This window comes from Mauremys reevesii, linkage group 3 (genome assembly GCF_016161935.1).
Source record: "Mauremys reevesii isolate NIE-2019 linkage group 3, ASM1616193v1, whole genome shotgun sequence".
NCBI lineage: Eukaryota > Metazoa > Chordata > Testudines > Geoemydidae > Mauremys > Mauremys reevesii.
Window position 1 is genome coordinate 195,126,321 of NC_052625.1, and position 15,339 is coordinate 195,141,659.

The window sequence follows — 15,339 nt, forward strand, 5'->3', positions numbered from 1 at the left end:
GGACAATGAAGTGTCATTCCTATTTTAAAAGTGTCCTTTTCCCCTTTCTACCCTAACCAACAGAACAATACCAAATCTGAAAACACACTTGAAGTTTTAAGTTTTAGAGAAGACAAACCAGAGATAGTATCGGGGTAGCCATGTTAGCCTATATCCACAAAAACAACAAGGAGTCTGGTGGCACCTTAAAGACTAACATTTATCTGAGCATAAGCTTTCGTTTTTTAACCCACGAAAGCTTATGCCCAAATAAATCTGTTAGTTTTTAAGGTGCCACCACACTTCTTGTTGTTTTAAACCAGAGATAGTATTTTGTGTATGTCCAATAAAATAAAAGTAATTGAAGCATCCACTAGCAGAGAGCATAGCATGTAACCCATAGAATAAAACTAGGGTTTTCCAGTTAAACTGAATTCGGTCAAACTTGGCCATTTTTGCTCCTCTACACAGCCACCTGGTCTGAAAGTTACCATCCTGCTCATTCCTACCAAGTTCAAAGTAGCAACCAACAAAGAGCACTAGCTAATGTAGCCTCAGTGCAATGATACATTTGCAAATCTGACTGCATGGAAAGTATAACTTACTGTGCTTTGTGGATACAATGTAACAAGAGTTTCCTCCCCATAGACTTTGAATAACATTTATAATTTAGCAATTAACTGAAATGACGACATAACTACCACAATGGATATAAAATATTTATGTGCTGCAAGCCAGCATTATGAACCTTCTTTCTTCAAAGACAAAGTAATGCTGGCAGAAATCTGAACTAAGAAGGAAAGAAACTAACTTGTTAAGAAGATGCTCCTGCCATCTCTCATTGCACCTGAAGTGGTATACTTTTCACCAGAAAGTTACAATCGATGCATTAAGTCCAAAAATATTCTGCTTGAAAAAGGAGGGGGACAAGGTGTGGTATTACTTTGGCTGTACTGTTTGCCAAATACCAGTGTCACATCAGAAAATTCCAATTCCTGGTGGCACTAGCCTTACAGCTGCACGTCAGAAAAATATACCAATATTCTAGAAAAAAGGGAAGGAGGGTGGGTAACCTTGTAGTGAAAAAGAGCAGGACTGCGTATCAGGAGTCTCAAGTGCTGCTGCTGACTTCAAGTGACACCTTGGTCTAGTAATGTCTGTGTGCCTCAGTTTCCCCATTTATAACATGAGACTAGTACTTCTTTACCTCAAAGGGATGTCGAGAGGCTTTATTCGTTAATGTTTGTCAACTGCCCTAAAATCCCGACTAAAATTTCACACCACTGAAGTGCAAAGCATTATTGAACTAAACATTCCAGCCTTCAAATCATCATCAGGGAGTTTTTCTTATTTCTCACTATTGCTGAACAGCAAGATACCTTATCCAGGCATAAGCAGGCGGCTTTCCATAATTAACCTGCTCCTTCTGCAGAGTTCAATTACTAATGGCACAATCTGCTGTTGGTAATTGCACAATCAATTTCACAGAGGTAAATGTCACGTCAAAATACTCATCACTCAATCTGGCAGGCAGTGGAACCAGGCGGATTATAAGAAGATGACTGTTTATCCACACCATAAATCTAACTGGTAATTTCTGTGCAGTGAAGACAGAGCTAGGAATAACTGGGCTTTGTTACATTAGAACTGTGGTGTAACAGGCCCATATGGAAATGTTACACAATCACCACCTAATATACAGCTGCCTCTAGCCAGTACTGCTACGCCTACATTTTCTTTGCATGAGATTTTAGTTCAATCTGAGGGTTTAAAAGCAGCCCCAAAAGCTGACCATCTACAGTTTTTGCTGCTGGCAAACTCAAACAACATACAATTTTTACTCATCTCTCAAGGAAGAGGAAAGTACTAGCAAATCTCTTGCTGTATTAAAAGCGAGGCTGGTAACTCCACCTATACAGGTTTCCTGACATGTCCCATTATAAGACTCTGTGTTCAGTTGATTATATCTTTTACAGAATGTAAACCGCTCGGTCTGATGTTTTCCATGCTGGGTCTCTGCCTCAGGCTGAATTTTTGTTCTAAAATTTCTGCCATTTCGGAAAACGAGGCAAGGGAAAAATATGTTGTTTTGCCCCTGTTAAAAAATTCTGGCAACGTTTTCTTCAAAAAGCTCTAGCACATCCATGCTTTGGAGCGGGGACTTGAGATTTGGCAGGGAGTTGGCCTTTGTGTCAGGGATGTGCCTTTTGCCATACCTGTAAAAATCCATCCAAATTTGGCCAAGCTCTAAATCTTTGAAAAAAACCAGTTCCCACATTCTCTATTGAGACTTCCATCTGCACGGAGCATGCTCCAACCTGGCGCTGAGGAAGACTCTCTTTGCAACTGCTGATCTGTGTTGCAGGCCGTGGTGAATTAGGGTGACCAGACAGCAAGTGTGAAAAATCGGGACGGGGGGGAAGAGAAATAGGAGCCTATATAAGAAAAAGACCCCAAAATCGGGACTGTCTCTATAAAATCGGGACATCTGGTTACCCTATGGTGAATCTGCATCTGGATTTGGGCACCTAAGTAAGAGCAGGGAACCTGTCTCTCCTGTGCTGTCAACACTCCCCACCTCTGGACTCAAGCAGACTAGAGGAGGAAGCTGCCTAATATGAATACAGAGGGGACCAGAGCCAGACCTGCATGGGGGTGGGGAGGAATAGCTTGGGACAAGAAGCTGGGGGGTTGAAGACTAGGACTGACTGGGCAGCAAAAAACAGGTGGAGAGGGGGAAGACAGGAGCCAGTACGTTTTGGGGAAGTGGCGGGATGGGGGTAGAGGACTGAGATTGGACCGGGGGGGAGAAGACTGGCCCTAGTTAGACAAGAACCTGCAAGAAGTGGGGGGGGAGGGGTGGAAGAGAAGGAGTGCCTCAGATTGGACAAGGAGCCCAGGGAGTGACTTTGTGACTGGGAATCGGAGCGAGATTATGACTGGGAACCGGCAGGGCCAGGGAACAAGCTGGAAGGTAGCCATGGAAGAGACAGATCCAGATGAAGAACCAGAAGGGGAGAAATGGGACTGGGACTGGCTTGGTAAAGAGACTGAAGACAACAAAGTGGTTGGGGGGGGGGGGAAGTGGGAGGAAGGACGATAACTTGGAACGACTGGGCACAAGGAGTGGAACTGGGGAAAGACAAGGACTTGCCGGGCAAGGAGCCTGGGATGAGAAGCCTGAGGAGTGAGGACAGACTGGTAAGGAGAATGGGACTCAAAAAGGAGTTCTGGGTGAAGAAAAGCCAGGACTGAGACATGGACGGGTTGGAGATGATGAGGCAGAAGAGTGAGTGCCCACTAGAGCACACTCCCCTCCAGAGCCTGGAATGGAACCCAAGAGTCCTGAGTCTCACCAATAATCTGTGAAAAGTGTCCCGACCCCTCTAATACTGGTTCACATAAAGGATAACCACCTACTGCTGTGAGATACTAGGGACAAGTGACAGAGATCAGCGAGGTGGATTTAAAGGTTCCAACCCTGGGATGACACATCAAGAGGTCAATATAATGCCACATGATGGAATTTGAGGTTTTTTTGAAAGACTGGGAAATTACACAGACAAAGCCACGTTAAAAGGTTGCAAAGTCAAGCACTCAAAAATTAGGAAATGCCAGAACTAAGATTTCCTGTGCCTTAATTCAATCTCCTTGTGTGTATGAATTATGATACAGGTCTTAATTACATGATCACATACTATTTTTTTCCACGGGACCCTGCCTCAGTCTGTGCACAGGCTGAACCCACTCTGGGGATGAATCAGCGATGCATAGTCCAGGTGGCTGTTGTCGTTAGGGCCCCTGCCTCATCTGTTGTTGCAGAATCTAGACGGAACATTGGGAATGAGACAGGGGATTGCAGGGATAGTATGGTCTTATAGTTAAGGAGGTTGAATGCTGCCCTGGAGAACTGGATTTTATCTCTGCCTCTGCCACAGAGTTCCTGTGTGATAGTAGGTAAGTCACTTAAATCATACTTTTCGCAAGCGGTCACTAGTTCTGTGTTCATTTTCTGGGTGCATGACTTGAGACTCTGAGCTCTGATTTGCAAAGTACTGAACACTCACCGCTGCAACTGAAGCAAAGAGAGCTGTGCTCCGAATACGTGAAGTGCTATTTAATGCTAAGTACTCAAAAATCAAAATCAGGTCCTGGTCATTTCAAACTGGGCCCCAAAATTAGCTGATACTTTTGACCTTAAACTCTAAATTTCAGTCCCCCATTTGTAAAATGGGGATAATAACAGCCGCTCATCTCATAGGGGCGTTGTGAACTAAGTTAATAAATATTTGGATAGCACTCAGATACTATAGCACCTCAGAAAAGCCCATGATGAAAACAATAAGTCTGTGTTCAGAGCAGGGTCTGAATAGCGTGTAGTAAATAAAGCATGGGGCCTTACATTGAACAACAAGGGAAAAAAAATATTGAATGGCTGCTCATTAAGTGAACACCATCCATCCTGTTCACTGATGAGCATGCAGAAAAAGAAATAAGTAATCATGTAATTAAAGATGGTATTGTAATGCATGCATAGGCACCAGCGTCCTAACTTTTCAGTGCTTGACTTTACCTTAAAGTTGTAGTTTTGTGTGTGCAATACTTAATTTTAATTCCAAAGATGATGTGTATTTATACATAAATTAGATACAGTCCTCAGGCTCCAGGCAAGATGCCAACCCAGCCCTTGTCGCCACAAAGGCTGGGTGCTCCTGAACTAAGATATACCTTTTATAAAAAAAAAAAATTCTTTACAGCAGAGTTTACTGTCATTGCAACACAGCATAAAGCATTATGCAGAGCAATAGTGCACTCTGCTGGAAGACACTGAACATAACCAACATTCATGTATTAATGGGGCAAAATTCCCTAGAAGGGAACTAAGGGATTGTCTACACTTGAAATACTACTGCAGCACAACTCAGCTGTACTGCTGTAGTGTTTCAGTGTGGACACTACCTATGCCAACGGAAGGGATTCTCCCACTCTGCATAGGTAATCCACCTCCCCAAGAGGTGGTAGCTAGGTTGAAATAAAAATTCTTTGGTTGACCTAGTGCTGTCTGTACTGGGGGTTAGGTTGGCTTAACTACATTGCTCAGAAGCGTGGATTTTTCACACCCCTGAGCGATGTAGTTGGGTCGACCTAATGTTTTGAGGGGAGACCAGACCTAAGTAGTTATAGAGTTACCTGGAGCTGAACAATTTGTGGCTCAAACATCTACCTCTTACTGAAGCAAAACTGTCTTTGGGATTAGCTTCTTGGTTTGCACTTACACACAGACACAAGGCATATTTACTTAAATTCACTGAGTCAACCTTGCAAAGTATAAATCCAGCCTTCTGACCTACCTGGCATGCTACTTTCTTGGTACCAGTAGTTTGAGGGCATTCACTACCAGCAACAATAGATGTGCAGATAAAGCATTTACATAAAAAAGAAATCTTCCTTTTATCATAGAAAAATACAGTGCCTGCATTATTTAAAGGGACACCTTTAGCCTTAACATTGTAATTGTATTGTATTTTGAACTAAATCAGGTTTCCTTGAGTGTTACTGGTACTACATAGTCTTTCAAATGAAATTATCTGAGGCAAAGCTTATTTTACACTATCAATGCTGTGTACTTTCTGCACTTATTATTTGCATGCATCAGTTTGTACAGCAACAAAGATGAAGAAACAGTCATTGTCTAACGGCTCTAAATAGAAAAAAGCAATTAAGAGGGATGGAATGAAAGGAAGGTTATATATAGCCTTGCATAACAGGGGAAGAAGGAACCTGCAGGAGAACAAAGTAGCAGGAAAGAGAGCATGAAGAGAAAAGAAAAAAAAAATCAAGGGGCTAATGAGACAGATATAGGAATAGTTGAGAACAGAGAAGAGATGTAGGTGAGGGAGGGAGAGGAGTTATGCATAGCCTTGAAGCAGAGGACAAGAAGCTTGCATTTGATGCTGAATGTAATAGTAAGCCAATGGAGGGATTCAAGGATGGGAGTAAGATAATCTAACAGGAGGACAATGCAGAAAATTTTGGCCCTATGTGCTTACCTTCGAGTCTATGCTGACATGTTTTGCTGGATTGGGGCCTTTGGTTGCAGCATTTTTTATGTACCTGAGGTGAGTGAGATGACAACGGGGGAAGCCACTTTGCATAACGCTGACAACTGCAGAAAGAGTAGTTTCACTTTCTGCTTCACAGACCCTAGCACAATGCTGCGATATTCAGACTGCAGACACCCCAGCAAAATATCGAAATCCAATCAAAATATTTTCATTGAACTGTTTTTCTCTCTCTTTCCTTTCTTCTATTCTGAACTTGAAGAGGTGTTTCATTTTTATTTTACACTTACACACAAAACCTAACCTACATTCCGGGTCCAGAGGACCCAACATGCATAAAAAAGTCTGAAGTTTCCTTTTTAAATGGACTGGAGTCATTGGGATCCACTCTCTTCCCTCCTTTCCTGGGTCACAGGAACTCATTGCCCCAGGCTGTCACTGAATCTTGTGAAGCACTTGGCCTCAAAGAGGGATTGGATGTTTATATGGATAACAAGAATAACCAGGGTTATAATGCATCCGACAAAGTGGGTATTCACCCACGAAAGCTCATGCTCCAATACGTCTGTTAGTCTATAAGGTGCCACAGGACTCTTTGCTGCTTTTGCAGATCCAGACTAACAGGACTACCCCTCTGATACAGGGTTATAATAGTTAATGCTAAAAAACTTGTGGAAGGGAACCTGAAGCATGATGTTTTATAAAACCATCCCCTACTATTAGGGAAGAAAAGAGGACAGCAGAGGGTCTTTTGATGCTCCAGGAGAGCTCCTTGACACTCTTTTCTCTGCAATCCGATCTGTGATAGCTGAGTCAATGATCTAGTCATCTGTAAATCAGTCGAAACAATGAAAGCTGGCATTAAAAAAAACCATCAAGTGAAAAAGCAGAAAAATTATACTCACCTCAAGCCTTTTTTCAAGTGATTCTATTCTGTCTTTTTTGCTGGCCAAGTTAGCTCGTGTGTAGCGGTTCTGTCCTGGTAGGTATAACACCTGGCTATAACATTCTTCCCACACCTGGTTATAAGCCTCACTTGAAAGCTCTCCATGCCCCATTCCTTGCTTTACCACTTCCATCTCTTGTGCCAGTAGATCCTGGGCCTGTTGGAAATGATGAGAAATTACCAACACAAAGTACAGACGCCGAGAAAACTCTTCTTTTTGTTTTCAACCCTTTAGAGTGCAATTTTCAGAGGTAATTTCTCTCTCCATACAAAAAGCCCAATTTAGGTTAAGCTAAATATGAAATTCAACACAAATGCGTTAAATTATAAATGAAATCTAGGCAATGGGGCTACCTACATTGCAGCTATTCCTCATTTCACACAATTTGACCAATCCCAACAATCTGCTGTACCTAATACAAGCAGAGACAGGTTGAGGTGCCTAGCACTGATCCAACAGGGAAAGAGAGATACAAGTAAATATCTTAAGAGAGGGAGAAAGAACAGCTGCTTCAGCACATGCCTGAGGAATGGAAAACACCATCACTTTCTATTTTCTTTTGCTTGCTCTCTCCTTAGCACAGCTTCGAAAATCTATTCTATCAGGAATGGATGATCCGTGCTCCATGCAATATGGGCTACAATGCAAGAAAGACTACTCTGATTACAGCTGAAGAAAATACAGCTTGACCTTGTAGAAGGATTTGAATGTTCTACCATTTCCAAATCAGCTTATGAAGCATCTTAACAATGAGGAAGGAACAGAGAAGAGGAAAGGACTCATGATGCTCCCCCACAACCAAAAAGCATGACACAATCCATCTGGAGCGCATATGCCTCCAAAAGAGACGTACGGCACAAGTCCCAGTCTGTTGAAATGACACCAGCAAGAGACATTTAGACATTAAGATCAAACTGACAAGTAGATTTCAAGAGCTCCTCTCACACCCACAGAGTGGTGCAACTGTTCTTGTGACAATACGAAGTTTAAGAAATAAAGATTACTGCCAAGGTTTTCAAGAGTGACTAGTCAACTGGGTTGCTTTAATTTCGGGGTGTGCACCTTGACACATCTTACAAAGGCATATCAAGTTGGACGTGCCAAAACTGAGGCACCAAACTCACTAGTCATTTTTGAAAATCTTGGCCTATTTCAAACTAAATATTAAAATACAACATTACAAGAATGTAAGAAATCCAGCACTCCAGCTTCAGGAAAAGCTCTCAACACATAACTCAACATAATCTGATGACATTTACTGTGGGACAGGAACCCACTGCATAAAAGACAGAACTCTAAGGCGCCAAGAGTATCAAAGATCTGGAGCTCAATTAGTTGTTCTGTTATACCAGTGTAACTCCTTTGACTTCAAATGTAGTTACACTGACAGAAAGCTGGTGTAACGGAGCGGTGAAATCAATAACATCAGGTCTGATGTACTGTACAGAACAAACACATAAGGGAAACAAAAACTGCCATGTGACATATTCTATTGACAGAGTCATAACTACACCTTTTTTTACAATATTACACATGGATGTAAAAGGCAAACTCTGAGTTTTCAAATGTAGTGATTCACTAGATAAATTACTGAACTTCAACTATAGTTTATAGCAACACACCATCAATAAGGCTACTTGGGTATCTCTGAAATCATCTTATCTGGTGAATCTAAGGAATAGCTAATTAACCACACAAGCCTGTAGCTCAGAAAGAAAGAAAAGGAGTAGCCTTAGTGTTATTAATATAGCTAAATCCCACAAATTTTTTTTTTTTTTGCTAGTATCAATTTTCACCCTTTTAAGAATTAGACTACGTGGTTGTGAAAGCTACAGGGCTTTCACAGCTTTATTAGCTCGGGTATCATGTTGAGTATCATTAGTAGCCCTTTCCAGAGAAGGGCAATCACTGAGGAAATGCAGTACCTTCTGGAGGAGGAAGTGAAAAAAAAAAAAAATCAGAAAAGCTTGCAGGATCTTGAGGATCATCACCTCATAAGGGACCATTCTTATTGTCCACCATACCCAGGGGCAGCTCTAGCAATTTCGCCGCCCCAAGCATGGCGTGCGGGGGGCGCCCTGCCGGTCGCCGGTCCCGCGGCTCCGGTGGACCTCCCGAAGCCGCGGGACCAGCGGACCCTACGCAGGCACGCCTGCGGGAGGTCCACTGGAGCCGCCTGCCGCCCTCCCGGCGACCGGCAGAGCGCCCCCCGCGGCATGCTGCCGCAAGCATGCGCTTGGCGTGCTGGGGCCTGGAGCCGCCCCTGACCATACCTCAATGTGAAAGTGCAGTTTGGATGTACAGAGGATACTACTCCCATGTGCAGAGAGATTAAGCCAGACAGAATGGGAAACAAATTCTGTCTAAAGTTAAGAAAATGTCTAGTGAATATACGGAAAATTTCCAGACCAGGAGCTCTATTAAACTGTGGAATATTTTCTAAGGGAAGTGATAGCAACCTCAACTCTTGATACACTTCAAAAGAGACCAGACAAAGTGCTAAGATAATGTAGTCTAGGAAACAAACTGATATTGTCAGAGTGGCGAACTACGTGATCTAACTAGATTTTCCATCTACTTAATTTCTACTACTAAGAAATCTTCAAGTGTAATTTTTAATTTAATAACAAATTGGAGGTACATTCTGTTCAGCATTGTTGGAGTTGGACAAAGTATAGCTCTTGAATGATGGGTCAGATATGGGAAGGGAAAGATATTTCACATTTATACATCTTTTAAGATGTTTCCAAGTAAACAGGGATGTAGGTGCTAAAATACCACAGTGATGGGCACAGTCTAAGTATCTGGAGAGATTTTGTACAGAATCTACCAATGAAAAAGGCTTATACACAGTAGTACAGGGATTGTCCTTTTCGATTACCATAAACATTTAGGCTATGTCTACACTATCTACACTAGAGAACCTACAAGGGGCACCGCTGTAAGATCTCCCATGTAGCTGCTCTATACTGACGGGAGAAAGCTCTCCCGTTGGTATAATTAAACCACCCCAACGAGTGGCAGTAGCTATGTCCGTTGGAGAGTGTCTCCCACCAACACAGTGCTGGCCACACTAGTGCTTCTGTCAGTGTAACTTATGTCGGTCAGCGAGGTGTTTTTTCCACAGCTCTGAGTGACATAAGTTTTACCGACAAAAGTGCTAGCGCAGACATAACCTTAGTTAAAGGTTACTGACACATTCACAGTGGAGACCCCCCTCAAGGAGCCAACTCCATTGCTTTATTTCTGACCTGCCAGTAAGTCACTTGGCTGTGAAGTGAAACATCTGTAGCTACTTAATAAATGAACTCCCAGAACCAGAGATCTTGATATATAACTTTGGGCACACAATGCAAGTGAGAATGGAGCTCTGAGGCCTGCTGCTTTGTTCCAGTTGCAGCCAATTCTGCCTTCATAGCCATGTCCAGCCAGCTATGGTTTAAGTTCAGTTGCTATAACTGAGGACCATATTGATGTAGAGCAGCAGCCTTGGCAATGGCCTAAATCAAATGCTGTAGGCTTATAGCTGGATATAGCTAGAGTCTATTTAGAAGCTGAGTGATTAGATGGGAAAGGGGATCGGAAATGCTTAATTATTATTTTCCATATTATAGTTCACCTTTCAATAGCATCTCAAAAGGATCTCAAAGTGCTTTCCAAATGTTACAAAACAAACTAAACACCCTGCGACATAGGCAATGGATACTGGAAGACAGTGAGGTCTGCCTGAGTCAGAAGCCCCCAAATTCTAATCCTGGCACTGCCACTGACTCACTGCACGGCTTGGGAAATTCACTTCATCATTCAGTCTCAGGTTTTCCCATGTGCAAAACGGGTAATACTTTCAGGAATTTTGTGAGCTTTAGTTCATGCCTATACAGTGCTTTGAATATGTAAAGTGTTATAGAGAGAGTTATGTATCATTATTATTTTTATAATACATGGATTTGCCTCCATCTCAGCAGTGACAAAAAGAAACACACAGTTATCTAACAGTGCACAGGAACGCTACACAGCCAGTAGAAGATGGGAAGTTAATAATATCAGATCCAATTCAAACTTTGGGGTCATTTAATTTCATAAAACGGACTGTTATCAACCGGAGAGGCTAGAGAGCTCCTAATCTTACTAACAGACAGGTGATCAGGACCACAGTTCTACGTTTCATCCAAAGGACAGCACCTCCAACCACACAGTGCCTCCCAACACCATGCTGGAGCACTGGCACAGTTATAACCCCCAGGGGAGAGTGCCACCTGCTGCATCTTCAGTAACACTTCCTGCAGCACCTACATGTTGCTTGGAGGTCTCCCACTAAATTTCACCCAGGCTTGCGCTTGTTTTCCTTGCAAGATGACAGGATCATAGTATCTGGAGCCCATATGTCAGTAATCCTGTGACACATCGTTCTTACCTTCCTGAGTTCCTCTTTGGAGTGCTTCTCATAAGAATTTTGTTCGAGGTACGTAATATGTTCCGCACTGTTCATTCCAAATCCTGGGCCTTTCCCCTTTTTACCCCCAGGCTGCTCTCCATATGGGTGATGCAGAAGATCAAAATGAAGCATGGTGATCATCTCTTTCTTTATCAGCTCTTCACTTTTCTGCAAGTCTGTTAGAGGAGGCTCTACATTCAAAGGTCTCAGAATCGTTTCATTTACCTAGCCAGAAATAAAATATGTTCCAAAACATTATGCCTTATTAATGTCACGTCAGCCAAAATATAATTGTGCACACACTAGAATATTGGTATTTAAAACTGAGCTGTATGTAACAGATGATTAAAGAACTTTGTACCAGCACAATAATCTAAAAAACAAATTTTGTTTTCAGTTATATGTATGCAACACCCACTGATTATATCCATATGAAGGCAAAAATTGGCCACAGGATGATGAAATTAGCATACTGAATGATTATATTCTTTCATGATCCAGCTTAGTTGTATTACGCTTCACAGTGGCTATTGTTTAAAAGAGAGCCAAACAACTATTCTCAATGTCGCCTTTATTCCTCTTTTTCCTTTAAACGGCATTTTGCTCTTACACCATCATGAAGAAGCTTCTGTTACTTACTTCTGTGGGCCTTGGCAGATCCTTCTGAACAGCTTTGTGCATCCGCTTTAGCTCCTTTACACGCTCTGCTTCTCGAATAGCCTAAACAGATATTTCAAATGTTAGTCCAACCACCACAATACAGTCTGATTCCCAGTAATATAAGAACGATTAATGCCACTAGACTACTGCAGAAGAGGTGATATTATTATTATTTGGGTTTTTTTGGGTAAGAATAAAGGCTACAGCAAGAGACCGTAAGAGAATGGGAGAGAGCGTGTGATGACCAACTGACAGCTTACCTCCCATCCACTGGACTAGACAGAACTTAGGGCCTGAGCCAAAGCTCACAGAATTCAATGGAAAGACTTTCATTGGCTTTGGATCAGGCCCTTAGCCCTGGTCTACACGACGAGTTTAGGTTGAATTTAGCAGCGTTAGATCGATTTAACCCTGCACCCGTCCACACGACGAAGCCATTTTTGTTGACTTAAAGGGCTCTTAAAATTGATTTCTGTACTCCACCCCAATGAGGGGATCAGCGCTGAAATCGACATCGCTGGGTCGAATTAGGGTTAGCGTGGATGCAATTCGACAGTATTGGCCTCCAGGAGCTATCCCAGAGTGCTCCATTGTGACTGCTCTGGACAGCAATTTGAACTTAGATGCACTAGCGAGGTGCACAGGAAAAGCCCCAGGAACTTTTGAATTTCATTTCCTGTTTGGCCAGCGTGGCGAACTCAGCAGCACAGGTGACCATGCAGTCCCCCCAGAATGTTTCTACGCTCCCGCTATCATCTCCGTCCCTGAGGTTATCGCAGATTAGAAGGTGAAAAAAAATGCACTCGCGATGACATGTTTTCCGAGCTCATGCAGTCCTCCCGCACTGATAGGGCACAGCGTAATGCATGGAGGCAGTCAGTGGCAGAGGCCAGGAAAGAATTGTTGTGTTTGCTTAATAGCAAAAGTATCATGCCTCGCTAGCGATCCTGCCCGAGCCAGGTCGCTGTGTCACATGCACTCTATGCTGTGTCAGCCTTGGGCGGGGCATGACCGCTTTGTGAGCAGGAAGGCCATAGATATAGACATTGCATTAGGTAGCTTCTGTAGCTAGAGAAAACATTCCTGTGCATTTGGCAAAGTCTGTGGTAAAAAAAGAGAAGCCCCGTAGTGTAGCGGTTATCACGTTCACCTAAAACGTGAAAGCCCCTTAGTGTAGTGGTGATCACGTTCACCTAACACGTGAAACGTCCCCAGTTCGAAACCGGGCGGAAACAGGTCACTGTTCCTTTTTCTGACTCCCCTCCTGCATTTTTTGTCTTAGAATAGACCACGCTGTGAAATTTTACTTTGAATTATATCAATTATGAGTTAAATAATATGGAAGCTCTCTCTAAGTTAGTCCTGGGTTCCTTACCCTTTCAGCTGCTCTGATAAATTAACATTTTTGTTAGGGGCGGGGGGAAATTTTCATGAAGACTTTTATAGGGACTAAATGCTATCTAGGTCTCTGAAATAATGTTAATGTGGCCCACAGAGTGCAATCCTTCCTTCTGGATTTGTCATTCCACAAGTTGAACTGCTCCTTACTACTGCCCAGGCTTCACGAGCCATAGGAGCAAGGGGCAGGCTGGGGTAGGTGTGATCTCACGGTAATGCCAGCTGGGAGAGCAGCCTGAGGCAGAAGCCTCCAGCTCGCATGATATTCCAGGCAGGACTGAATCTCCATGAGACGAAACTTAAAGAAGAGAATGACCTGGAGTCACTCCCATTTGGTGCTCTAAGAGGAGGATAGCCAGTCTGTCCAGGCACCCCTGATCGACCTCACCGAGGTCTGCCAGCTGAGCAGGGCTTAGCAGCACCCTGGCTGGCAGGAGCCGGCAGACGGAGCCCCAGACCGGCCGTGGGCTGAGCGGTTCAGCCCGCTACCGGTCTGGGTCTCCGTCCATCGGCCCTGCTCAGGCCACTGCCTGCCTGGGGTTCTGATCATCCAGGCAGGCAGCGGGCTGAGTGGGTCCGGCGGACAGGACCCCGGAAAAAAGGCGCGAAACGATTGTCTGCCGTTGCTTTCATGGAAGGACAGATGGAGGGGGCCTGACGACATGTACCCAAAACCACCCGCAACAAAGTTTTTGCCCCATCAGGCACTGGGAGCTTAACCCAGAATTCCAATGGGCAGCGGAGACTGCAGGAACTGTGGGATAGCTACCCACAATGCACCGCTCTGTAAGTCAATGCTAGCCGCGGTAGTGGGGATGCACTACGCTGACTTAATTCGCTTAATGTGGACATACGCAATAGACTGTATAAAATCGAATTCTAAAAAATCAACTTCGATAAAATCGACCTAATTTCATAGTGTAATTGACCTAATTTCATACCCTTAGAGAATATACCCCTAATGAACCTTCACCCAACTGTAATATTCTCCCATGGGGTCATCCTTTTCCATACTCTTTGTTCTTTAGAAATTCCTCCTGCCCTTTGGCTTCAACCTCATGAGACACCTGCTCCACAATCCCATGTTGTCCTGGCTCATCCAGCCTAGGCTTCTTACCACTTCCTTTCATTCTGCTGACAGGCCCCCACTTCTCCCTTCTATGAAATCAGGGGACTAAGCCTCCACCTGAATTACAATAATGGAAGTTTAAGAAAATAATAGGAGGATTCTCACACTTTCCAACACTCAGGGTACAAATAAAATGGAGAGGCAGCACTGTCTGAAAGCTCAGGAGTGTAGCCAGGATCTCCTAAATTTTAATCCTAACTCTGCCACTACATTGCCTCTTAAAACGACACACCAGCTGGCCCCGCATGGGTGTGCAAGAGAAGAAAAAGACAACAAAGTGACTTTGCCCAATGTACTTGCACAGGAGGCTGCAGGATAATGGAAAGGTTGAGGAGGATAACAGGCCTTGCCTGCTGCCTTAGGGACCAATGGCCATTTATTCATTATTATTAAATAATAATGTCCCCTTCTCCTCCAAACACTAGCCACAGGAGGGGTGTGTATGCATGCAGGCGAGGAGCGCTAGCTACACCTTTCCAAAAGCATAAGAGCCGCCTCCTCCGAGCCCCTTCTCTTCAGTGCCGATAGAAATATTGTTTCTTTAAAAGCACAATGCCTCCAAGCACCAGGTCTCGGACAGTGCACCTGACCCCTGCACCTTGTTTTCCTCACCTACAAAATGAACATAGTACTATTTATCCCGGCATTTACACCACATTCACCACTGCTGTAGGTGAACACCTGCTTCTCACAGAGAGTTGTGACTGTTATTTGTGTAGCACTTTGAAG

The 15,339-nt window shown here is 43.6% G+C and overlaps 1 protein-coding gene across 1 annotated transcript in view; it reads right to left on the reverse strand.

Moving 5' to 3' along the window:
• CDC5L (cell division cycle 5 like) overlaps window positions 1-15,339 on the reverse strand; it is a 49,409-nt gene that overhangs the window by 16,490 nt on the left and 17,580 nt on the right. Inside the window, exons 12-14 of the mRNA XM_039530931.1 lie at window positions 12,063-12,143; window positions 11,403-11,648; window positions 6,947-7,144 (exon numbers count right to left, since the gene is read on the reverse strand). Coding sequence (XP_039386865.1) covers window positions 6,947-7,144; window positions 11,403-11,648; window positions 12,063-12,143 — 525 coding nt within the window. The remainder of the gene's footprint in view (window positions 1-6,946; window positions 7,145-11,402; window positions 11,649-12,062; window positions 12,144-15,339) is intronic.